Below are 24,494 nucleotides of genomic sequence, written 5' to 3'. Positions count from 1 at the left end.
CTCGCCCGGCGCCACGCCCGCCGCAGGCCGAGGGCCAGTCACCCGCGGGCCTGCGCCCCGCCGGCCCTCCGCGCCCCGCCCCTGGGCCGCCGCGGGACGAGTAACGGTTACGAAGCACTTTCTCGGCTTCGGTTTCTGCTTAGTCATTGTCTTCCAGGAAACACCTCCCTCCCGGCGGCCGTGGCCGCAGAAGCCGCAGCGGCCGTCCGCGCCAGCGCCTCCCTCCGGGACCGCCTCTCGGTCGCCGCCCGGCCTCCTCGGGCCCGAGCGCACACACCGGACTGTGGCCGCGCGGAGTCGGCAGCCTCGCGCTCGCCTCTCGGGCCTGGGACACCGCGCCCTGCGTGGCCGCCGTCTTCCCAGCCCGCCCCCTCCGCAGCCCCGTCGCTCTCCGGTTCCCCTCCACTCCCCTCCTTCAAGGCGGCAGCTGCCATGGGCACCGACAGCCGCGCGGCCGGGGCGCTCCTGGCGCGGGCCAGCACTCTGCACCTGCAGACAGGGAACCTGCTCAACTGGGGCCGCCTGCGGAAAAAGTGCCCGTCCACGCACAGCGAGGAGGTGAGCGTGGTGGGGCCGGGACCCCGGGGAATGGGGGATGCGGGACGTCCCGCGGGCCTCGGGCAGGACGCGTCCGGGCTCGGCCCGCCCCAGTGGCTGTCCCCGGGGGTATCGCCGTGAGCTGGGTGCTAGCCTGCGGTAGCAGGTGCCACTGCACTTTGGCGAGGGGCGAGGGATGCCTGTGGCGGTCTCTTAGTTGGATCTCACTACTCTCCAGCTCACTGGGTCCCTTGCCTGGCTGGGGAAGTTGGACAGAGCACAGCAGCCCCGCATCCTCATCGCCCTTCCCTCTCCCCTAGCCAGCGAAAGGAATATTTAGCTGATAGATGAACTAACAATTACTCTGGACTTTGACATTATTGACATTAGTTTCTTTATCTATTGTGCTGAGTTTGGATTTAGGGTACTTACTGGAAGTTAACATTTTATTTGCTTCAGAACTAACAGCATGGTGGCACACGCCTTAAATCCCAGCCCTGGGGAGGCAGAGACAGGAGGATTTCTTAGTTCGAGGCCAGCCTGGTCATACTTCAGGGCTAACCCTGTCTTAACCTCCCTCCCCCAATAAACCCTAATTACTGGAAGTGACAGAGTTTAGTGTAGAATTTAAAACGTGTGGCATTTGTGTTAATGGCTCAGTCCCTGGGCCAGTAGTTCTCCATGGACCACACAACTAATTGCAGAGGCATATTGCATATGGAACACGTTTGCACTTAAAACAAAACAAAACAGATGTGCAGTTATGTGATGGAAATAATAAGACTGGAATGGTGGTGCGCTGCTCCGAAACCCAGACTAATGGGCTGAGGCAAGAGGCCAGCCTGGGTTATGATGTAAGACCCTGTCTCAGAAACTAAATAAGATAAATAGAAACGCTTTAAAAACAAAACATGGGCATTTAGGAGCTGTACGATTTTGAGAGCGCCTTCCTGTCTGTAACTTTAACCCTGAGTAATAAATATCCTCTCATCAAGTTGTGGGAAGTGAAAGATGGTATATGCAAATCCTCAGGCATTTAATCAACCACACCATCAGAAAGGCAAACACATCCTGAGGAAAGAATACATTTCCGAAGTGATGTCATATGGTAAAGTTAGTGTCTTGTGATGGGAGACAAGCCCCGGATCTTCTAATGAGACAGACAATACAACGGCACCTGGCATCCTTCTCGCTGTAAGTTGAGAGCCTTCGCAGTCAGATTTAGGAACCTGAGACCCTAGCCTAGGCCGTGTGTGTTCAGGTTCCAGCTAAGCTTGTCTGTTTTGTTTAAACTGCCTACTTTGCCTATTTCTCCAGAAGGTATTACTGCACTTTGGTATAGAGAGCCCTCATTTCTTCCTGCCCTGAGTTCAGTAGGGCATTTTGCCATGAGTGCGAATGTACTGCGTGAAACATTCTCTTACCTTATCTGACCATAACATACATTAGTGACTTTCAATTTTTTAATCTTTTATTAATTCTGCGAGAATTTCAGTGCCTCTTTCAATCATCATCAGAGAGGCTTTCAACAAATTTTTGACAGAGAATAGTAATTTTATCCATTCAGTTCATAGGTTTCTGTTTCTTTGTATGTTGGGGAGTATTTTAAGGTTTGTGACTTTTGTTTACGCTGCATTTGTTTAACTCTGTTATTCTTTGCCTGTCTAAAACACCTGATGGTCCTAATAAAGAGATGAATGGTCAATAGCGAGGCAGGAGCAAGGAGAGGTGGGGCTGCCAGGCAGAGTTTAAATTAGAAGGAGAACTGAGGAAGAGAAGGAGCAAGAGAACGAGGAGGGGAGGACATCGGGCCAGCCACCCAGCTACACAGCAAGCCACGGAGAAAGAAGTAAAGAAAGGTGTACAGAAATAGAGAAAGATAAAAGCCCAGAGGCAAAAAGTAGTCGGGATAACATAAGTTAAGAAAGGTTGGCAGGAAAGAAGCTAAGGTCAGGCATTCGTAACTACGAATAAGCCTCTGTATGTGATTTATTTGGGAGCTGGGTGGTGGGCCCCTCAAAAAGACAAAAGAATAAAACATTATACAACATGTGTGTCTATCCCCGTATTAGGACCAGGTTGCACAAAAGATTATTAATCCCTGCATACTGTGTAGTAGACGGTTTTTCAATCCTGTTGAACTTTGTAAAAAAAATTTTTTTTTTTTTAAGCTTGGCATGGTGGCACATGCCTTTAATCTCAGAACTTGGAGGCAGGGATCTCTGAGTCTGAGGCCAGCCTGATCTACAGATTGAGTTCCAGGACAGTCAGGGCTACACAGAGGAACACTGTCTCAAAGAAACAAAACAAACAAGCAAATAAATAAATAAATAAATAAATAACCTGTGCTAAAGTGACCCAACTAATTCAATGACTCTTATTCCTCAACATTATTTGCCATTTATAAAAATATTATTGACTTTTTAAAATTATCTTCTGTGTTTGTACATGTGAGTGTGTCAGATCCCCGTGGAATTGCAGGTGATTGGGAGCTGCCTAATGGGTGCTGAGAATCAAATCTGAGCCATCTGCAAGAGCGGTAGGCGCTCATAACCACCAAGCCATCCCTCCAACTCTTTAAAGATGGAGTCTTAAGTGCAGTCATGTACGCTTGTGCAGCAGGTATTTACCACCAGAGCCGCTCCTCAGCCTCGGCATAAAGAATGTGCAGCCGAGGAGACAGTTCAGCTTCACTGATGGGATTAAGGAAACAGGAAAACAGTAAAGAACCACTATTGTTTTCAAGGCCTGATCATTTTTTTTTAAAGATTCTTATTTTTTGAATTTTTTAAGATTTCTTTTTTTATATTTATTTTTTCAAGCAATGTATTTTGATCATGTTTCCCCTGTGTGATTGCTCCTAGATCTTCCCCATCTCCCTACCCATCCAACTTTGTTCTCTCTTTCAAAAAACAGAAAAACCCACCAAACCTCAAAATGAACAAACAAAAGACCAGTAAGACAAAACATAACAAGACAAAACAAAACAGTCCACAAAAAAGCCGAGGAGCTGTGGGGCCTGCCCTGGAGTTTGGTTGATATACCCAGTGATGCTCCGTTGGAGAAAACGGATTTTTTTTTTCTTTGCCAGTTGGTATCAACGGCACATAGCTTCAAGGTCCACTTCCCTCTCTTAGTGCTGGAACCTGTCTGGCTTGAACCTGTGCAGGTCTTGTGTGCTGCCATGGTCTGTGTGTGCATCAGTCCTGCTGTGCCTGGAAGACGCTGTGTGCTTGGAGTCACCCATCCCCGCTGGCTCCTCCAGTCTCTCCACCTCTGCATAGATCCCTGAGCTTTGAGGAGGGGGTCGGTGAAGTCATCCCACTTAGGGCTCTGTGCTCCAGGTCTTTCCTCTGTAAACATTGTCCTGTTTAGTCTCTGTTACTTCCCATCTGCTCTCAGAAGTGGCTACTCTGAGATAAGCTGAACAAGGTACTCATCGCCAAAGGTTTTGTGTGATAGCCTACGTTTTCATTTTGAGTTTTATTTTAGTTTGGGTTGTCATTAGTGATTCTATTTCTTTGTTAAATTCTACTTTAATATTCTGTACTATTTTCATTATTCAACTGTATATTAACCGTCCTCTTCATTAACACATTTACTCACGTCCTCTTTAAGGTCCTTAACGGTTACTATTTTGAAGTCTTTGTCTTGTGCTTCAACTGAATTCCTTTTCTCAGGGCCTTTTGCAGGAGAGGTGGGCACAAAGGAGATGGGCTAGGAAGGAAGGCTCAGAGATTCTTATTTTGTCCAGACCCAGAAGTAGAAGCTCTCAGCGAGGACAGCCCACATGTCTTGGCAGTCTGTCCCTGATGTTATTCCTTGGCGTTCTTCATTCTCTTGTCCAAAAGCTTCGTGTATTCTGCAGCCTCATTGTTCCTAGTATTGTTTCTTCAAAGCAGTTGGTGACTGTGTTCCAGGTAGAATGACAAGATGGTGAACTGTGGGTGCTTCTTTGTTTAAGGGCTTTATGACAGCGTTAGTGGACCTCATCTTCACAGGGCTTGAGAAGGCTGAGGGCTCTGCTAGCTCCGCCTCAACCACCGCAGCACCGTAGTATCTGGCAATCTGGGAATAACTTTCTCATTTTTTTTTTTATGATAACCAAGCTGAGAATGCTCAAATTGGCATCCAGAATGTATCCCGAACAGACATGCACTCTCTTGCAGCAGTTCTCCTCGGTCTATAGTAAGAACGCCCCTGCGCAACAGCAGGACCTGATGAAGGTCAAGACGGCCTGCTTCGTGAAGAGACCCCATTTGCCATCCCCACCACTGATCATACCTATTACCCTTCCACTCTTCACTCAGGGCGTCGGCAGTAACTTCTGTGCCTATGTATCCCATAGAAAGGTCACAGTTCCGTTCATTGGTGGTGGCTGGGCACTTTGATGCGGCTGACCACCTAAGAGGAGCCATGAGAAAGAAGAAAGTCACTGTACTAGCGTCCGTCTTCTTTCTCTTCACTCATGGTTGTGGGGCTGATGGCAACATCAGAGCTTAAAGCAAAATCTAGCTCCTGACATCAGGCGAATTCACATCTCCTAGCCTGCTGTACCTTTTGACTATTTGATTTTCTGTTTGTTTTGAGACAAGGAATCTTGATGTACCCCTGACTGGCCTGAAACTCACTATATAGAGCTTGCTGACTTCAGACTGATGGAGATCTGCTGCCACTACCTCCCACATGCCAGCACGCCCTGCCTGCACTGTCTGTTTGAGCTTTGAGTAGGATTGAATCATAGGTACCACCAGCCTCATATATTCAAAACTCACTTCTACAAATTTTTTCATGCTTTATTCCCATCTCAGTGGTACAAGTCACCCAGCAGTGGTGGCTAAAAGCAGTGTAGTCCGTCTCTGCTCCTTCCTTTCCCCTCCTGTCCTCCTTTTCTCTCTGCTTTGCTTTCTTCCATCTCTCCTTCCCTCTCCTACCACCCTCCTTTCTCTTTTGTTTGTTTACTTACTCATTTGGTCATTCATTCTTTGAAACAGAGTCTTCAAATATGTTGCCCAGGCTGGTCTCAAAATCATGACATTCCTGTCTCAGACTCCCTAAGATTACAGGCTAGTGTCACCTAGACTAGGTAATTGGAGTCACTTTTCAACTCTCTTCTGATCCTTCACACTTTTGAATCAAATAAATCCTGTATGCTATGCTGGGAATGCACTTCCAGAACTGCTTCCCTTCACTGCTATGGCTCTTGGGAAGCCATCACTATTTTTGAATTGCTGTTACTGGTGGGAATTCCTACCTTTATCTTGGACAATTCCAGTGGATTGTAATGGATCAGCCAGATAGATCTCTTTCAGCTTAAGTCAGAGAGACACTACTTTCCCTCTAAAAACACCAAGCTTCCAGGAGCCACAAGGAATAGCAGGCAGATTTCTCCGTCGGCCTGCTCCCACCCTTTCTGTAACCGCTGTGCGCCGGTCAAGTGCAGTCCACACTGCTTCCCTGCGTAGACTATACTTAAAATATTCGGTTTTACTGCTCATCTACCTGAGTTTCCTCCACATCACTTCACTGCTCACTTACTTCCTCTCCTAATGTCTTTCTTCACAGTCAAGTCTTTGTGGGCTCTCTTTTAAGTTGTTCCTGCCCTCGGGACACTCCTTACACTCTTCTGAATTTTCCCACACTGCCCACAATTTATTTCTTTTAACTGTTGTCTCTTCTAGAATGACAACTCTCAAAGGGCAGGAGGTTGTAGTACTGTATCTGGGCCTGGTGTCCATTTAGTAAATGTTTGTTGCAAATATGGTTTCAGAAAAGAGGCCACTTCTTTAAAGATGAGTTTGTCTTCTTGGGTTGGGGGATTCATCAGCAGGGCCTTACTGTACGAACCACTCGTCTTCCCAGAGGGAAGGACCTTAGAATACTTCCAAGATGGGAGCTAAAGCGCTGCTCATAGGTTGTTCACCTCTAATCCATCCTGCTGTGTCTGCGCTTACTGGTTTGTAAGAAGACGTTGACCTCTTCCACACATACGCTGTGTACATAAGGAGCTGCCAGAGAGCAGAGACTAAACCAAGACGGCCATGAGGAGGAGCGCGAGGTGCTGAAGAGGACAGAAGGTCCTGTGTAGCAAGAAGTGGAGAGGAATTGAGGAAGGAGGGCGTGAGGGAAGGGGAGGGATGGGAATAAGGAGGAAGGGAACAGCAAATTCTGTTCAGAAAAACACAGAAATGAAACTTAATTCTTTGTAAACTAAAAAACAAAATAAAAGCCTCTAAAACTTAAAAAAAGAAACAAATGTATATAGTAATTGTGTGGAAAAGATTATCAGATAGTTTTCATCTGACTTTAATTTAATTATGCTTTGCATAACAATACAGATCTTGTAACTTGAATCTAGATGAGTTATTATGGGTGGCACAAATATTAATCTAAGTGGCTCTGTTACTTTGAATGGTACCTAAGTGGTAAAATGCACATCATATTAATCTTTATCATAAGCAGGCATAGGTGAAATAGTGAGTTCAAAAATTTGTCCCTATTGCCATTGAGAAAATGCTTTTGCAACTCGGACTTTTAGTTACTGATTTCCCTTTCCATTGATTGCCACAGCATTGGAACCTCTGTGCCCTCAACTGTTTTTTAGCTGCAGAGTTGGTTAATGAGTGATCAGAAGTAAGTTCAGGGCCAGGCCACACGGTGGCTCAGCAGGCACTTGCCTCCAGGCAGGACAGCCTGAGACTGACTCCTGCCACACATCTGTAGGAGAGAACTTGAACACTGTCCTCTGACTGCCTGTACACAATAAAACAAGATAATACATTTTAAAAATGAGTTAGGTGAGGATTGGAGAGATGGCTCAGCAGCTGAGAGCACTTGTTGCTCTTGCAGAGGGCTGGGGCTTGATTTCCAGCACCCACTTCGTGGTTCACAACCTTTGTAACTCCAGTTCCAGGGGACCCAATGCCTTCTTCTGATCTCCACGGGCACCATGCACATACATGACGTACATAATATATGCAGGCAAAACACACATAACATAAAATTGGTAAATCTAATATAAACTTAAAAGCAAGTTTAGTGAATAATGAAATGGCATAAGATGATATCACTAGCATACTTAGTAGATAGTAATAAATAGCATTTCTAGTTTTTTCTGTTATGTATATCTAGGTCTTTGCTCATTAAATAAATATACATCTTATATGAGATCACTGACACTGAGATAAATACAAATGCATATTTTAATTTACAGCATACAGTGATGTTGGTATAAAAATTATAAAAACACTGGAGATAAGGTAAGAAGTGCCCCGTGTGTTAGGAGATGATTTACAGATTGTCATGATGCAAGGTGATTCATGCTGATAGCTTTTCAGGCTGTAGAATTGGAATGTTTGTTAAAATGAAAGTTCTGGGTGTTATTAAGAGTCTTCGGCAGATCCGTGACTGAGCTTGGAGTCTGAATGTTTACGAGTTTTGATGCTGGAGACTGAACCAATGGCTGGACTCAGGGATGCTGGGCAGCTGCTCTGTTACTGCACCATGTCCCTGAACCAAGATTGATTAAAAAAAAAAAAAAAAAAACAAGTATATGTGTGTTTCACCTGTATATATGTCAGTACACCACTTTGGTGCCTGATCCCTGTGGAGGCCAGAAGAGGGTGTTGGTTCATCTGAAACTGGAGGTAACAGACACTTGTGAGCTGCAGAATGGGTCCTAGGAATTGAGCCTGGATCCTCTGAAGAATAACCAGTGCTGTTAGCCACTGAGCCTTTTCTCCAGCCCTAGGTTTGAATTTTTAATAATATAACACAGGTAAATCTAATCTAGAAGTTCCTCCAGCTATACTTACTCTTTGTTCCATTTTAAAATTTTATTTTTATTTATGTGTATGTGTGTTTGTGCCGCTTATCTGTGTATGCACCACATGTACGTAGTTGCCCACAGGCCAGAAGCAGGCATTAGATCCCTGGTACTGGAGCTGCCTGATGTAGGTGCTGGGAGCTGACAAGTGCTCGGAACTGCTGAGCCTTCAGGGCAGCGCAATATTTGTTTTTGAGGAGCGTAGCATAGGGACGGGTTTACGTGATTTCTGTTCACACTCCACACTTAGATCTAAAGGCTCAGTTATTTAGTTCAGAGCTTGTCGTGCTTCCACCTCCTGCATGTTGGAGTTAGAGCTTTGTGCTCTACAACCTGGCCCGAGTCTTTTTATAACTTTATTCTTGAAATAAAATCTTAGTTTACTTGTAAATACTTTAATGTCTTAAGGTTTCACTGGTACAAAATCACCATCAAAATAATGAGATTACCACTTAAGCCAGCAGCGAATCAAGGTCCAGGTGTGGTGGCACACACTTTAATACAGTATTTGGGAGCAGAGGCAGGAGGATCTCTGTGAGTTTGAGGCCAGCCTGGTCTTACAGAGTGAGTTCCAGGATAGCCAGGGCTATGTGGACTCTGCCTCAAAAATAAATGAATGAATGAATAAATAAATAAATAAATAAATAAGAGCAAGGTTTGACTTTATAGTGTAGGAGACAAAAAATCTTATAGAATTAAGCCTGGGTTGCTTAGAATTTTCTATTAACACCTCCTCCCCTCCTTCACTTACTAATGCATCTTTACTGAGTACTGGGTATGGAGAGCCATTGATTAACTTTGAAAACGATGCTTTTTGCAGCTTCGAGACTGTATCCAAAAGACCTTGAATGAGTGGAGTTCCCAAATCAGCCCCGATTTGATCCGGGTAAGTGGAATGTGAATGCAGAAATCCTGCAGGCCTAAGCAAGAAGTTGACTTTCTCAGTTTGGTGAGTGAAGTCCAGTAGGCAGTTGGCCATAAAGCCAGCCCTTTGTGCTCTTCTGCTGAAGCGGCAGCAGGGCTGAACACCCAGCAGAAGTCTGGTCTGCAGTTTCTTCCCCATTTGGTTTTCCCTGCCTAGTTCCTCATCCACCAGTGTCTCATTCCAGTTAATATTTGGTCTAGTATAAGAATGATAGCCCACCTTGGCTGGTACGTTGCTTTGGTAGAATGTCACTCCAATAATATAGCTAGGAACAACTTTTTTTTTTTCTGGGGCAGGGTTTCTTTGTGTGGCCTTTGCTGTCTTGGAACCTACTCTTTTTAAAGATTTATTTACTTATTATGTATACAGTGTTCTGCCTGTGTGTATGCAAGTAGACCAGAAGAGGGCTCCAGATCTCATTATAAATGGTTGTGAGCCATCATGTGGTTGCTGGGAATTAAACTCGGGACCTTTGGAAGAGCAGGCAACACTCTTACCATTGAGTTGTCTCTCCAGCTCCCAGGAACAACTTTTAAATGTCAGTTTCTCATGAAACAGTAAGGAACTATATTTCATTAAATGTCCATACCTGGCAATTTACAAAGAAGTTACCAGTCCCTGTAAATATCTACATCTGCTCTGAAGTCCAGCTGAGACAAAGACTTGTGTTTAGTCATACACTAGTTAAAGGCATGGAAGAGCAACCAGGCATATGTCTGTGACCCCAGCCCTTGAGAAACTCAGTTCAAGAGGATTGAGTTTAAAGCCAGCTTGGGCTAAAACAAAACTGTTTCAAACAAAGAATATATACTGGAAATAGTGTTCCTTTGGACATTCTTTTTTTTAACCATCTAAGTGCTGTACAGAAATGGTTAATGTCTGTTTATCTGAAATAACCATTGCTGTGTCTGTCTTTGTCAACACTTTGTACTGATTTGTGCTAGATATTATAATGTGTGCAGGAGCCACAAGGAAGACATTATTTGTTTTGTTAAATCTTAGGCAGTATGTTTCTGACTGATAGATGCTATCTTTTTATTGTTATCTTAATAGATTATTTATTGTAATGTATTGGAGTGGCCCTTGCCATTTAAAAAATTATACTGAAGAAGACTGTAAGCAGAGACTGTTCTTTCATTTTGCGGCCACCCAGACCCAAATAATCACACAAAAACTATATTAATTACAAAACTGTTTGACCAATGGCTCAAGCGTATTCCTAGATAGCTCTTATATCTTAAATTAACCTGTTTCTACTAACCTGTGTATTGCCAGTAGGCTGTGGCTTACTTGTTCGGGCATGTTACTCCTTTGGTGGTTACATGGTGTCTCTTTGACTCTACCTTCTTTCTCCCTGCATTTAGTTTAGTTTTCCCACCTACCTATATTCTTTCTGCCCTGCCATAGGCCAAAGAAAGCTTTTTTATTAATCAATGGTAATAAAACATATCTATAGCATACAGAGGGGAATCCCACATCAGAAAATAACTATTTTAACTTAAAATATTTGCAATTACAAAACTGAATATACTATTGTCATACAGTCTTATGCTTTGGTATCTGCCTAAAGGACTTGAATATTTATGCTTACAAAATCCTATACATGGATGTTTGTGCCAGCTTTATTAGCAATTGATAACAGTTTGAAGTAACTTAGGTGTTCTTCGGTAGACAAGTGGAGATACAAAGTGTGGTGCATCCAGGCAGTGGATGTTACTGAGTCCTGAAAAGCAGTGAGCTCTCTAGCCAGAAAAGACATGAAGGAACCTGAAGTGCAGTCTCTCTGGGAAGACTGCGTACTAAGTGATTGCAGGTGATGCGCTTGGATGGGACTGTTGACAGTGGGGGAGGCAGAGTGTGTGTAGAAGTGGGAGGTAAATGAGAACTCTCTGTTCTTCCTGTTCAGTATTGCTATGAACCTGCAATTGCTCTTAAATCTATTGAAGGAAAATCTGCTGTTACCTTAACAGGTTAAAACTTGATGACTTTGAAATCCAAAAGAATGTTAATATGGTTTACTTGTTTAAATTGGTGTGGGGGTTTGAATGAGAATGCCCCCCCATAGGCTCTTATGTTTGTTGGGAAGGATTAGGTTTGCCTTGTTGGATGAGGTGTGTTCACTGGGGAGTGGGCTTTGACCTTTCAAGAGCCCTTACTTGGTCTAGTCTGTTTCTCTCTTTCTCTCTCTCTCTAATTATAGGGCTCACCACAGAAGCCTATAGGTACTTGCCTGAGAGCAGAAGGCATTGTAACAAGAGTAGAAACCATGTACAATTGGGAAACGTCTTCATGTAACTTGTGCTATGAGGACCTGCTCGAGCCTGATCATGTGTTTACACACTTCCGTTTGATAGTAGATTGCTGCTGTGCGCATCCTGTTGTATAGCTTGGTGGTTCCGATAATACTTAGCTCAGGATGGGCCCTCATATCTCATGGTAACTTGGTGACCCAGTAACTGGCCAGGATCTGTCTTTTCAAAAGGAGAATAGTTGTCTGAAGATGATGGCAGAGCCTTGCTCCAGAATCCCAAAGGTCTCTTCTTTGATTCACCTATAGGGCCTGCCAAAGGCCCCAAACAGCATCTCTATTTGCCACTGACACAAATGCCATAGGGTCTGCTGGATCATGTGGTTCAAGTGATAGAGCAGCCTGGACCTGTGAGCTTTCCCCTGTTACAGCCCCCACTCCCCCTCCACAAAGCTAACAGCTTTCCTTGTCACTTGATGTACCGGGCCAAAGTCACACACCCAAGTAAGGAATTTGCTGTCTCTAGAATCCAGATAGGCCCACCAACTGCTGTGCTTCTTTCTTGATGCAATGCTTTCCCTTCACCTTAGAAGGAACATCTCTGCATGGTCCACACCACCGGCCTCGTAAGAATTTCACTGAGGTAGAAGGCCATTGAATTTTGGTTGGTTTTATTTCCCATCTTCTGATATACATATATGCTTCCAAGTCCCAAGTGTTTGCTGCCTCCCGTTCATCTGGTCCAATCAGCATAATGTCATCAATGTAGTAGACTAGTCTGATGTTTTGTGTGTGAGAGAGGAATCAAGATTCCTTCTAAGTTATGACAGAGTACCGGAGAGTTGAATTTGTCAAGGTATACTGTCAACTGAAAAGCACATTGCTCGTGATGGTTCTTACGGACAGCTACTGAGAAAAGGCATTTGCTAGATCCATAGCTGCACATCATTAGGAGATGTGTCAGTCCGCTCAAGTAAGCCTGCCAAACCTTTGGTGCAGATTAGGCTCATATGTTTGTTGGGAAGGATTAGGAGATGTGGCCCTGTTGGATGAGGTGTGTCACTGGGAGTGGGCATGGAGGTTTCACAGGCCCATGCCAGGCTCAGTCTCTGGCTCTGCCTGCTGCCTGTGGATCAGGATGTAGAGCGCTCAGCTACTGCTCCAGTGCCGTGCTTGTCTGCTTCCTGCCGTGGTGATCATGGACTACCTCTCTAAAACTGTAAGCAGCCCCTAATTAAATGCTTTCTCTTGGTCATGGTGTCTCTTCATGGCAATAGAATAGCAGCTAGGACACTTTGTATATCAAAGATTTTTAGAAGATTTTAACATGCCATTATTCAAAATAGGTAATTTTCATTGATTTTAAAGTAAAATTCTCTTCTGTGCCAGTGAGTCTAACACCTCACATAACTCTACACTCTTCTGCTTGTTTGCTTTAATAATTTTTGGTAATACCTGGCCAAAATGAGACTTTTTCTCCAGAAAATAGAAATTTTCTCTCAACATCTGCACTTTATGCTTATAAAGTTCATTAGACCACAAAAAGATTTTTTCTCCTGAAATGCTTAGGACACTCAGAAACTTTACCATCAGCAGGGCTAACTTTATGTCCATTGTACTTTGTGTTTCCTGCAGGAGTTTCCAGATGTCTTGGAATGCACCGTGTCCCACGCAGTTGAGAAGATTAACCCTGATGAAAGAGAAGAAATGAAAGTGTCTGGTAAGCGCCCCCTTGACCGGTCACTCTCCTGTGCTGTGGACTGAGGGACATGAGAGCAAATCCTTCTGACAGCCAGGGGTCGGTCATTAGGAGGAAACCAGACGAAGGCCAGTCTAATGTCAACTCTTAGGAGTGAGTCATAGGAAGTCAGAGCTGAGGACCATGGAGTCAGAATGAAACTTTGACTTAGTCTTCCTCCTGATGTTTCTATTTCTTGTGTGATTTCATGTGTACTCAGCAGTGGAGAGACTCAAGTAGAAAACGGAAAGGAGAGGGGACAGTTAGGCGCAGCGTCTGTGCAGAGTGAGCAGATCTCCCCTTCCTGGGTGCTGGTGAGCAGTGCTGACGCTGCCTGGAGTCCAGAAGGAAGTCTGGGCAGCCAGCTCTGCGGGGAGAGTGAAGTATACATACATCCAGCAGTGTTCGTGACTGCTCTGTGTCAGCGGTGGGAAGCTAATAGTTTCTGCCCTCAGCTTACAGGCAGCGTAGTAGCAGGGCTCAGTAACTCCTGAGCTTGCCTAGATTCAAGTTCCTGGATGTGTAGGTTATTGACTAGAATGGTCTAGGGTTAGCAAGTGTTCAGCCTCTCTGAGCCTCAGTTTGTTTATCTCTGCAATGGGATTCAGTTGTTTTACAGGCTTCTTTATAGTATGGATGAAGGAACAAAAGAGGCTCATAGCTAGGGCAGTGCTTGCCACAAAGTAGTAAAGAATAACAGTGTTATTACTAACATTGACAGGGACACATGACGGGATTATAAAATAGGAATGGCCTTTTCGTTCCAATTACAATGCCATCTGTGGACTCTTGCTTTATGCTAAGCACTGAACTGTCCCTTTATGATTATATTTCCTCATATTTATCGAAACAAACCTATCAGGACCATTATTCCCATCACACCAGTAACGTTAATTAGCATGAAAGTTAGCGTAGGCCTGGGTGTAGTGGCACATAACGATAGTTCCAGTTACTTGGGAGGCTGATGCGGGGATTAGAAGTTTTATCCAGCCTAGCAGGATAATGAGGCCCCACCAGTTAAGAAAGCAAAAAGAAAGCTGTCTTTCAGCCAGTGAATTGATGAACCACCTGGCTATGAAGGTGTGCCTGACTCTGAAACCTGTCTCTTCTGTTACCTTCACATCACTGCTTGTGTAGGAAATGAAGTAAAGCCAACATTCCTGTGTGGTTGACTGTATGTAGCTCATTACTGTCTCGAGCCTTCTCCAGGTTGTCCTCCATTTCTGTAGGGTTTGAGAACTTTGATAGGTAATAAAATTTTTACCCTAAGAGAAGCTTGCCTCTTTGTATCTCAGTGTACCCTACCTTCCAGAGAGAGAGAAAGCCATTCCAGAGGGTGAAATTTAGGGACCAAGGATTAGTAATGGGGGGAGGAGGATAAGACCTAGGGCCTCACACATGTGAGACAAACGCATTACCATCAAGCTGTACCCCAACAAGGCAAAGTTTTCGAGGGCTCTAATGCTGAATTTAGTTTGAGAACATTGACTTATCTGCTAAGGGCACTCCAATGGCTGCTTGTCAGGAGTAACAGCAGGACCTGGATGTTTTGGGAAGATCTGGTCGTAGAAAGAGGGGGCAGATAAACAAGTCCACAGGGACATTTGCTGCATATGTTGAACGCTAGTCACTGTATAAGTGCTGTAATAGTTAGAATTTAATTTGCCCCATAAGCTCATAGGGAGTGGCACTATTAAGAGGTGTGGCTTTCTTGGAGTAGGCATGGCCTTGTCAGAGCAAGTGTGGCACTGTGAAGGTGGGCTTTGAGGTTTCACACATGCTCAAGCCATGCTCAGTGACACAGTTCACTTCCTGTTGCCTTTGGATCAAGATATAGAATTCTCCAACACTGTAGGTCGAGTTTTCCCATCCCAGCAACTGCTTCCAAATTACCACACTTGAGACTTATATTACTTATAAGTGCTCAGTCGATAGCTTGGGCTTATTACTAACTAACTCTTACACTTAAATTAACCCATATTTCTTATCCATGCCTTTGCCACATGGCTCATGACTTGTTACTTCATTTTCTCTATATTCTGCATGCTCAGCAGCTGACTGGTGTCTCTCCTGACTCCACCCTCCTCCTTCCTATCATTCTCAGTTTGGCTTTCCCATGTAACTTCCTACCTGGCTACCAGCCTGTCAACTTTTTACTAATCAATGAGAGTAATACATATTTACAGTGTACAGAAGGATTATTCCACAGCACAGCACCATGTCTGCCCGTGCACCGCCATACTCCCAGCCTCTATGCTCGCTGCCATGATGATAATAGATTAAACCTCTGAAATGATAAGCATCTACATTAATTAAATGTTTTCCTTTATAAAAGTTGCATTGTCGTGGTGTCTTTCACAGCAGTAGAAAGCCTAAGACAAGCCTTTTTGTTATCCCCTTTCTCATTATTGCATTGTTTTCATACTATTTTCACATTTGTTCAGAAATCTAAATTTGCTCAGTAGACAGTAGGTTTATATAAACATGCACATACAAAGTTGAGTGTAAATTAAGCCAGAGCTTTAATCTTTTATGTATGTTTCTTTACATACATTGAAAATTAATCAATTTCCAACACTGGAGAGATGGCTCAGGTCTAAAGAGTGCTGACTGTTCTTCCAGAAGACCTAAGTTTGGTTCTCTCATAACCACTGTGGCTCTAGTTCAGGAGCTCTGACCCCCACTTCTGACTTCCATAGCCACCTAACCTACATATGTGTGTGTGTACACACATAAATTAAAAACAAAAACTTTCTAGTAAATGTACCAGGCTTTTTCTTTTGAGTCACCTGCCGGCTCCTATATCATGACACGGAGATTTAGTATTAGTTACGGATGCTTGACCTTATCTTAGCTCTTATTTTCATCTCTTTCTCTTTAGGTTTCTTTATATTTTTCCTGCTGTCTCTATGTCTGACTGGCGGCTGCCTGGTTTCTGGCTCTGGTTGTCTCCTCTCTTTCTCCTAGTTCTCTTCCTTCGTCTCTCCCTAGCCTAGATTTCTTCTCCCACTTATTCTCTTTGCCTTCCAGTCCCTCCTATTGCTCTCCTGCCTAGCTATTGGCCGTTCAGCTTTTTATTAGACCAGTCAAGTGCCAGGCAAGTGTTTCACCAGGCAAGGTGAAACAAATCTAACACATCTTTACATCATTAGCAGAGGCAGCAAAAACAAATGTAACACACCATCACACAGTTAAAGTAATATTCCACAACAAGTAGCCAAAGAAATAGCGAACTATAACCCTTGGAAGGCTACTTTTTATGCCTGCTAAATTTTAAGAAATTAGTACAAATTTACTGCTTGGAACTAAAGATGTTTTAGATCTCAGAGGTTTTCAGATTGTTTATGTTGATTTTCCTGGTTGTTTCTCCTGCATTGTAAGGGATCAACTCTTAGTTGCTGATGGTCTGGTAAACTGAGACATGGCTGCCAAAGTAGAAAGCGGATGAACACAGAAGACACAGTGCGCCAGTCCTTTGACTCAGTCACATTTCTAAGAGCTCTTCTTTGGGAAATGAATCAGTATAAAGCCGAATAAAAAGTTACCAAGCTGTTTATGTAACAAAACTTGGAGCTGCCAGTGGAACATTTACTAACATAAATATTGAGTAGGCAGGAACCCATTTAGTGAGCTATACCGTCAGATTGCAGAATAATGCTCAAGACTGAGAAATGAAAACTGGATGTGGTTGGTGCACCTGCAGCCCTGGCATTCAGGAGGGCGAGAGTAGGGGGATTGTGATTTTGGAGGCAGACTGGGCTGTGTATAAAAGGAGACCTTGGGCTGGAGAGATGACTCAGTGGTTTAAGAGCATTACCTGTTCTTCTAGAGAAACAGAAGAATTCCCAGCACCCACATTACAGACAGCTCACAACTGTCTGTAATTCTAGTTCTAGGGGATCCGACACCCTGAAACAGTATATACAGGCAGAATACTAGTGTACATTAAATAAATAAATCTTAAAAAAAAGGAGACCTTGTCTCAAAATAACTTTCTTTAGTGTGTATATGCATTAAAAACATAGGGTTGTATACATACATATGAGTTTGATCTGCAGCACTGAAGGGAAACTAAAGAAGTGATTCTTAAAAGCTTTGCCTCATAATACTGCTCACTTCTTTTTTCGTCTTTCTACTTTGATCTTCCTCATTTGAGGAGTAAGCACATCATCACTAGGAAAACTTTAACTACTGCACAGAAACACATAAAATATTACCACCCAAAGACAAACCAGATGGGGCTCAGAGATGGCTCGGCAGGGAAGGGCACACATTCCTTACACAGAACTGGAGTTGGGTTTCCAGCACCCGTGTCAGGCAGCTCACACCTGCAATTATAGCTCCAGAGGGGCCTGATGCTCTGAAGACACATGCACTTGTGTACTTGCGCATGCACATAATTAAAAATCATTTTTAAAAAAATTTAAAAAACCAACTAGAGCTTTAAAAAAGTTATACCATGCTTTATATTGTGGATATGTGTATATATGTATGTATATATGTGTGTATATATGTATATATACATCTATGCACATAGGCATGTATATATATCCAGTTTTCTTCTCATTACACACTTTGAGGCTTGCTTAGATTTCACTTATTATAGAAGTCATGTAAATTGATCCATAATGCTTTGCTTATAAAAATAGACATTTAAAATAATTTCAGGTTCTATTTTTCTACCCTGCCCTATAATGCATGGGAAATTATTTGTTTTAGTCTTGAAAAATAAACATGTTGACAGCTAGCTTGTAATTTAAAATTTAAGGTGAAAGTGCATGTGTCTTTCCTAAAGTGGAGCTATGCAACTACCGAAGTAGAAAGGAAAACTAGTTTCTGCCATGGTGATCCTGCATACTAAGATGTAGATACACGAGTGCACAGTAGGCTGTGGACACGGGAGCACACAGTAGATGTGGACACGGGAGCGCACAGTAGATGTGGACACGGGAGCGCACGGTAGGATGTGGACATGGGAGTGTAAATGAGGTGTGGATACATGTGGTAATCAACATTTTCTTTGTTATCCAGCAAAGCTGTTCATTGTAGGATCAAATTCTTCATCATCAACTAGAAGTGCTGTTGACATGGGTAAGCAAAAATTTATCCCTCTTATAATAATGGACTTTAATTATTTTAATCTAGATAAAGATGATTTCAATTTTACATTTTAAACTTCTACCCAAACTTTAAAGACTTGCATAGAACCAATCTTTAATTACATAAAGTGATATTTTGATAGAAGTGTAAAAGATGTATTAATGTTATCTGCTTGAGGATGAAATTTCTGTGTAATCATTTAAATATTATTCTATAGATAAAATACTAAAAATAGAGACAACAGAGTACAAATACTGTGGATTCATTTCCAGCACCTGGTTAGTTAAAAATAAAGAAGGAAAACCACAAGGAAGAGGGCAGGTCAGAGACTTTGTCTGCTGCACAGAGAAGTAGGTGAATGGGCACTTAGAGACATGCTGTAAACGACAGGTAAATTATGCAGTAATCTACTGTACAGAAAACTCGACCATGACGTGGAATTCAGCAGACTGTGTTGAAGACGGTAATACCTGTCTCTAGCCTGTAACACGCAGTTGTCCTGTCCGTGTCTTCCTCCCGTCAGCGTGCTCAATCCTTGGAGTCGCACAGCTGGACTCGGTCATCATCGCTTCGCCTCCCATTGAAGATGGAGTGAACCTTTCCCTGGAGCATCTGCAGCCTTACTGGGAGGAGCTAGAAAACTTAGTGCAGAGCAAGAAAATTGTTGCCATCGGCACCTCTGATCTCGACAAAACCCAGCTGGAGCAGCTGTACCAGTGGGCACAGGTAGAGCACGTCCGCATGCCGACACCTGCGCATGTTCACTGTGGCTGACGTCTACACGTGGGAGCTCGGAGATGGGCTTTATCTAAGGCATTAGGAGCTTGGGGTTTGGAGTTGGGTATGTGTAATTGAACTGAGTATTAATCCTGCTTAAAATGAATGAAGGAAACACTAAATGCTAAGTTTTCAGAGCAAGTGAATTAAAACCATTCAGTCAGCTTTACATGTGATGAAAATATTACACTGTGGGCATTATGGCTCTGATTTCTTAAGTAAGGAAATAAATGTAACAGTATTTTCCTATTAAGTAAGAGGTATTAGACTTAGTCTATAGAACCTGATATGGAGAAGGAATCATAAAGCCATCTCCCCACTCTGTGAACCTACAAAGTTATGAGGGAGGTTACCCACACCCCACGTTTATTTTCTATATCTTGTCTCTATTTCTTTTATTTCATTCTCAGCTGCTTCCTCAGAGTTGATTGCATTGCAAGGACGATTGCATTGTTCCTTCTCTTGTTGACTTGGTAGCAGTATGTGGCCAAGATACAGCTGGAGACTTAGTGATCTAGGAAGGCTATAACAGTTAGCCAACAGCTGCTGGAAGTTAGGAGTTTCCTTAAATGCCTGAGTAGTAGCCACAGTTTATACCTGGAAATTCAGTGTCTACCTTGTAGATTCCCTGTTCCTAAAACCATTACACTTAGAATCACTGCTTCAGAGACAGATGGGCTGGACTACTAATGATTCCAGCAGGCTTTAATTTGAATCTTAATGGTAAGTGTAATACCAAAAATTGGTTTTTCCCTCATCCTGGAGCTGTTTTCCTCGTTATCATTAGCACGGATTAGGAAGGCTAATGATATTAATAGATAGTCATGCAGAAGTATTTTATCAGTGAAGAATTGTCAAATATGGTTTATATTCTAAAGTGTATTGCTTTCTTTTTTAAAAAGTGGAGGCTAGGGAAGTGGCTTAGGTACTTGCTATATTAGCATGAGGACCTAAGTTCAATTCCTAGCAACCCAAAAAAGCACACGTTAAAAATACCTATCAAGGCAACACCTGCCTATGATACCAGCTGTGGAGAAGGCAGAGACAGGAAGGTTTCCTGGAGACTGATGGATGGCTAGCCAGTCTAGCTGAACTAGTGAGCTCCAGGTTCATTGAGAGACCCTGTCTCCAAAAATATGGAGGAGAGTGACTGAGGAAAATGCCTGATACTAGCCTCTGACCTCCACATGCACCAGTCTACACACATACGCAGACGAAGACACAGAATTGTCTAACTAAACACACAAAGCAATAGATTAGCATGATAGCATTTTCATATATATGTCAGTGTACTAAGTTCTAGTTAATTCCCATCTCACCATGCTTCCTCATGGGGCTGCTTTCTTTCCTCACTGTAGTCCATTCTTCTCTTTCACCCCATCAAGAGCTCTCCCTCCCCTTTTTAGTAATGCCCTAGATGCATACACAGTAGTCCATAGAGCCTGACATGTGAAGAAGGCTCTTCTGAGCCCAGCCTACTTCACTCACGTGATTGCTTCTGGTTATTGCCCGGCCAGTGTCACAGTTTCCTTTCCTCTATGGTGACTGGAATTCACGGTGCTTATGGATCATGTTTTCTGTACGCATTCTGTTGATGGACATGTAGTTCAGTTCCTTAGCTACTGTGAATATTAGTTTTCTGCTTTCTGTGTTCGATAAGACATAATTTAATACAATTCATTTTATTTCCACTTTTAGGTAAAGCCAAATAGTAATCAAGTTAATCTTGCCTCCTGCTGTGTGATGCCACCAGATTTGACGGCATTTGCTAAACAATTTGACATACAGCTACTGACTCATAATGACCCGAAAGGTAAGGCTGCTGTTTTCATTTATGGAAGACAAAAGCTGTTTATTTGGGGGACTGGAGGTTCAGGCCACTTCTGGAATGCTTGCCTAGAATGCACACAGCCTGGGTTTGATCCCAACATAGTGCACACAAATTTTAGAAAAGAAAAAAGAAAACAAATGTTGAAATCTGAAGTGTGTGCTATGCTGAGTGTTCAGTGTTGTTAATTTAAACACCCATCGTTAGCTTTGTCTCTGCAGTGGTGGAGTTGTAAATCAGTCGGCAGGATCCTGTGCAAGAGCATGCGAATGAACTAAACCATTTCTCTAGAGCCCACATGTTTTTGTTTGTTTGTTAAGCAATGGGAGTAATGCTCTGATGAATATACTTAAATATTGTGCTGTGGCCAAAGCAAAAGTTCAGAGTAATAGAAAAAACTACATTTCTTTTTGCCAGTGGTGAAGACTATGTTATTATATATACCAAATATACTAGTGGGGAGTTAAATCTTCTGTAGTTACATCTTTTCGTGTTTGTGTTATTATTTTCTCATGTAATTAAATATAATATTGTGCAAATAATCCCCCCTCTGTGTGTGTGTGTGTGTGTGTGTAGATGAACACATACTAGAAAAAAATCCTGATTAGATATATAGTAATAGAAATGCTATTAATAGGGTTAGGAGTGATTTATTTCCTTTGTCCTCTCTTGTATTCTCCCTGGTTGTACATTAGAGTCCCCTGGAGATCTTCAAAAACTGCAAACTCCAGACTCCACTAAAGAGACTGGGGTACAGGGATGCGCTTTAAAAGAACTGGTTGCATTTACTATTGTATTTCAGCTTAGAGGATACATGTATTTTATATTCAGTTTTGCTGTTTGTCTTTTAAGACAGGGTCTCCTGCAGCCATGCTGGCCTGGAGGTCACTATATAGCCAAGAATGACCTGAACTTCTGACCCTCCTGCCTCCATCCCTAAGTACTTAATTTCAGCTCTGTGCCATCAGAGCTGGTTTATGGGGGTGGGGCAAACAATACCAGGTACATTCTCGGCAAGCATGCTGCCAGCAGCTAATTTTCTGACCCTGTACTCAGTTTTGTTGTTGAAATGCTTACTTACATAATCAAGAGTTTTTGTCTTCAGACCTGACTTGTTGGGATTGCTGTTTTAGAACTACTTTCTGAGGCGAGTTTCCAAGAAGCTCTTCAGGAAAGCATCCCCGACATCGAAGCCCAGGAGTGGGTGCCACTGTGGCTGCTGAGATACTCCGTCATTGTGAAAAGCAGAGGAATCATCAAGTCAAAAGGCTACATTTTGCAAGCCAAAAGAAGGGGTTCTTAACTACAACTCAAGCTCATAACTTACTGACCTGTATTTATCTCAGATATAAGATAAAAATTTGTAAGAGAAAATTGAGATGTGTAAAAAAAATCTAGCTCTTGCCTATACCAGGTGCAGTTGAGGCATTATATTCAGTTGTCCGGCAGTGTGCTGTCGAGGTTTGAACACTTCTGCCTTCGCCTCAGCGCCCACAGGAACCACTGTATTGTTTTCATTAAACTATTGTTTTCTAACTGAAGTTGTCTATAAAGAAAAGTACTTGCAATATATTTCCTTTATTTTTATGAGTAATAGAAATCAAGAAAATTTGTTTTTAGATATATTTTGGCTTGGGCATCAGGGTGATATATATACATATTTTTTATTTCCAAGATTCATTAATTGCTTCTTACTCTATACTCTATAACTAAGCAATTAAATTACAATTGTTAAACTAGATATTTTTTCCTGTCATTGGCAAAATAATCTATCTCAGAGTAACTACAGCAGCTGCGATCTACTAGTAATGTAAATAAAATTCATTCTTTGATCCATGAATGGAAACTTAATCTTGTGTGTTCTTACTTGCAGCTCAACTGTGATTTGACCATGTGCTCTGTGTCGTGTTTCTTTCACCTATTCTTTACAAAGGCAAGACAAAGGGAATCTGAGAGAGAGGCTTGATGCTTTAGCATTATTGTTGGGAGTTTAGAAAAAGAACTACTGTCATCTTCAGATTCTTTGGGGCTCTTAATGCATTCTTATGTGTCACTGTGCGTTCAAGAGCGTTCACTAGTTCTATTGTGTTCACACCATGTACTTGGCACTGTGGCCCTGGAGAGACAATGTAAGAGTCAGCTAAGTAAAACGTGTTGTCTGTACCTATTCATTACTGATGAGGAGAGAGTAAAGCCAGGGAAGACTGAGGGGAATCATTCAGTTTAATTTCATACTAGTGTAAAAACTGAAAGTTTGCAAAGAAGCCATGCGCTTACCTGTAGCACACCATAGGGTCTTGGGCTACAAATCTGTGCTTGTTACCCAGTCTTGGTTTTTCTTTAAAAGAGATCTTGTATATCAGTATTCTTAAACATAGGCCTTGTAAAACATTTTGCTCAGAGATTTTCAACTTAAAACTATAGTCTATGTTAAGTCAACACAGTAGACCTTTATCCTAAGTAAGGCTTTATGGTTACTGATTAGATGACTTTCTCAATTAGAATTATGTGAAACCAACTGAGTTGCTTGCTAAAACTTATATAGAATTCAAACTGAAAGCCAATAATTATACTGATTGTACATAATGCTAAATATATAGGTAACTTAAATTTGGAAATGTATGTGTTTTCATATGGCATAAATCTCATATATAATGTTGTAAGCCGAGGCTGCTCTTTTGTTCCCGTCTGCCCACACAAAAACTGTATTAATTACAACACTGTTTGCTCAATAGCTTAGGTGTATTCCTAGCTAGTCTTACATCTTAAATTAACCCATTTCTATTAATATGTGTATCACCACAAGGCTGTGGCCTACCACTAAGGTTCTGGCATCTGTCTCCTTCAGCAGCTACATGGTGTCTCCCTGACTCTGCCTACTCTCTATATATCTCTGTTCGGATTTCCCCCTGGCTTTACTCTGCTAAACCATTGGCCCAAATAGCTTTATTCATCAACCAATAAAAGCAACATATATATAGAAGGACATCCCACAACATGTTGTATTTTAAGTCTGTGCAGTGAGTTGACCGAACTACTCTGAGGGGAACTTGGTATCACCTTTATTTTTAAAACCTGGATTTTTGAAGAGTTTCTTTGACAATCTGAGAAACCTTCCTTTGCTGATGTATCCAGATGTTAGCCAGAGTTTGTTTTGGTCTTCTCTTCTACTCCCAACAGGAAATAAAGCACAAATTATGGGTTCACTTTGTGAAGGGTTCATGTGCAGAAGAAAATATTCATGGATGGAATTGTTACGTGATTCCATTGTTCTTTTGTACCAGGCTTTTTCTTTTAGTTCACCAGCCAGCTCCCAAATCATGACCTGGAGACTTACTATTTATAAGTTTTGAATGCTCAGCCTAGCTTAGGCACATTTTAGCTAGCTATTTTAACTTAAATTAACCTGTTTCTCTTTATCTACCTTTTGCCTCATGGCTTATTACCTTGCTTCTGTATATCTTATTTTCTCTATGTCTGACTGGCATCTGCCTGACTTCTTGCCCTGGGCATGCC

At 42.5% G+C, this 24,494-nt stretch overlaps 1 protein-coding gene across 1 annotated transcript; it reads left to right on the top strand.

The window, feature by feature from the left end:
* The first annotated feature begins 259 nt into the window (after window positions 1-259).
* Gclm (glutamate-cysteine ligase modifier subunit) lies at window positions 260-22,829 on the top strand. Its single transcript, XM_085677763.2, has 7 exons — window positions 260-558; window positions 9,183-9,248; window positions 13,171-13,255; window positions 18,305-18,364; window positions 18,897-19,099; window positions 20,849-20,963; window positions 22,112-22,829. Exons 1-7 carry the CDS (start codon window positions 433-435, stop codon window positions 22,279-22,281), a joined length of 825 nt encoding a protein of 274 aa, XP_085533889.2. The 5' UTR covers window positions 260-432; the 3' UTR covers window positions 22,282-22,829.
* The last annotated feature ends 1,665 nt before the right edge of the window (window positions 22,830-24,494 follow it).

Source organism: Myodes glareolus, chromosome 17 (genome assembly GCF_982192425.1).
Source record: "Myodes glareolus chromosome 17, mMyoGla1.1, whole genome shotgun sequence".
NCBI classification, from domain to species: Eukaryota; Metazoa; Chordata; class Mammalia; order Rodentia; family Cricetidae; genus Myodes; species Myodes glareolus.
Note: the sequence above shows the minus strand (reverse complement) of the source record. Positions and strands in the feature narration are given on the sequence as shown.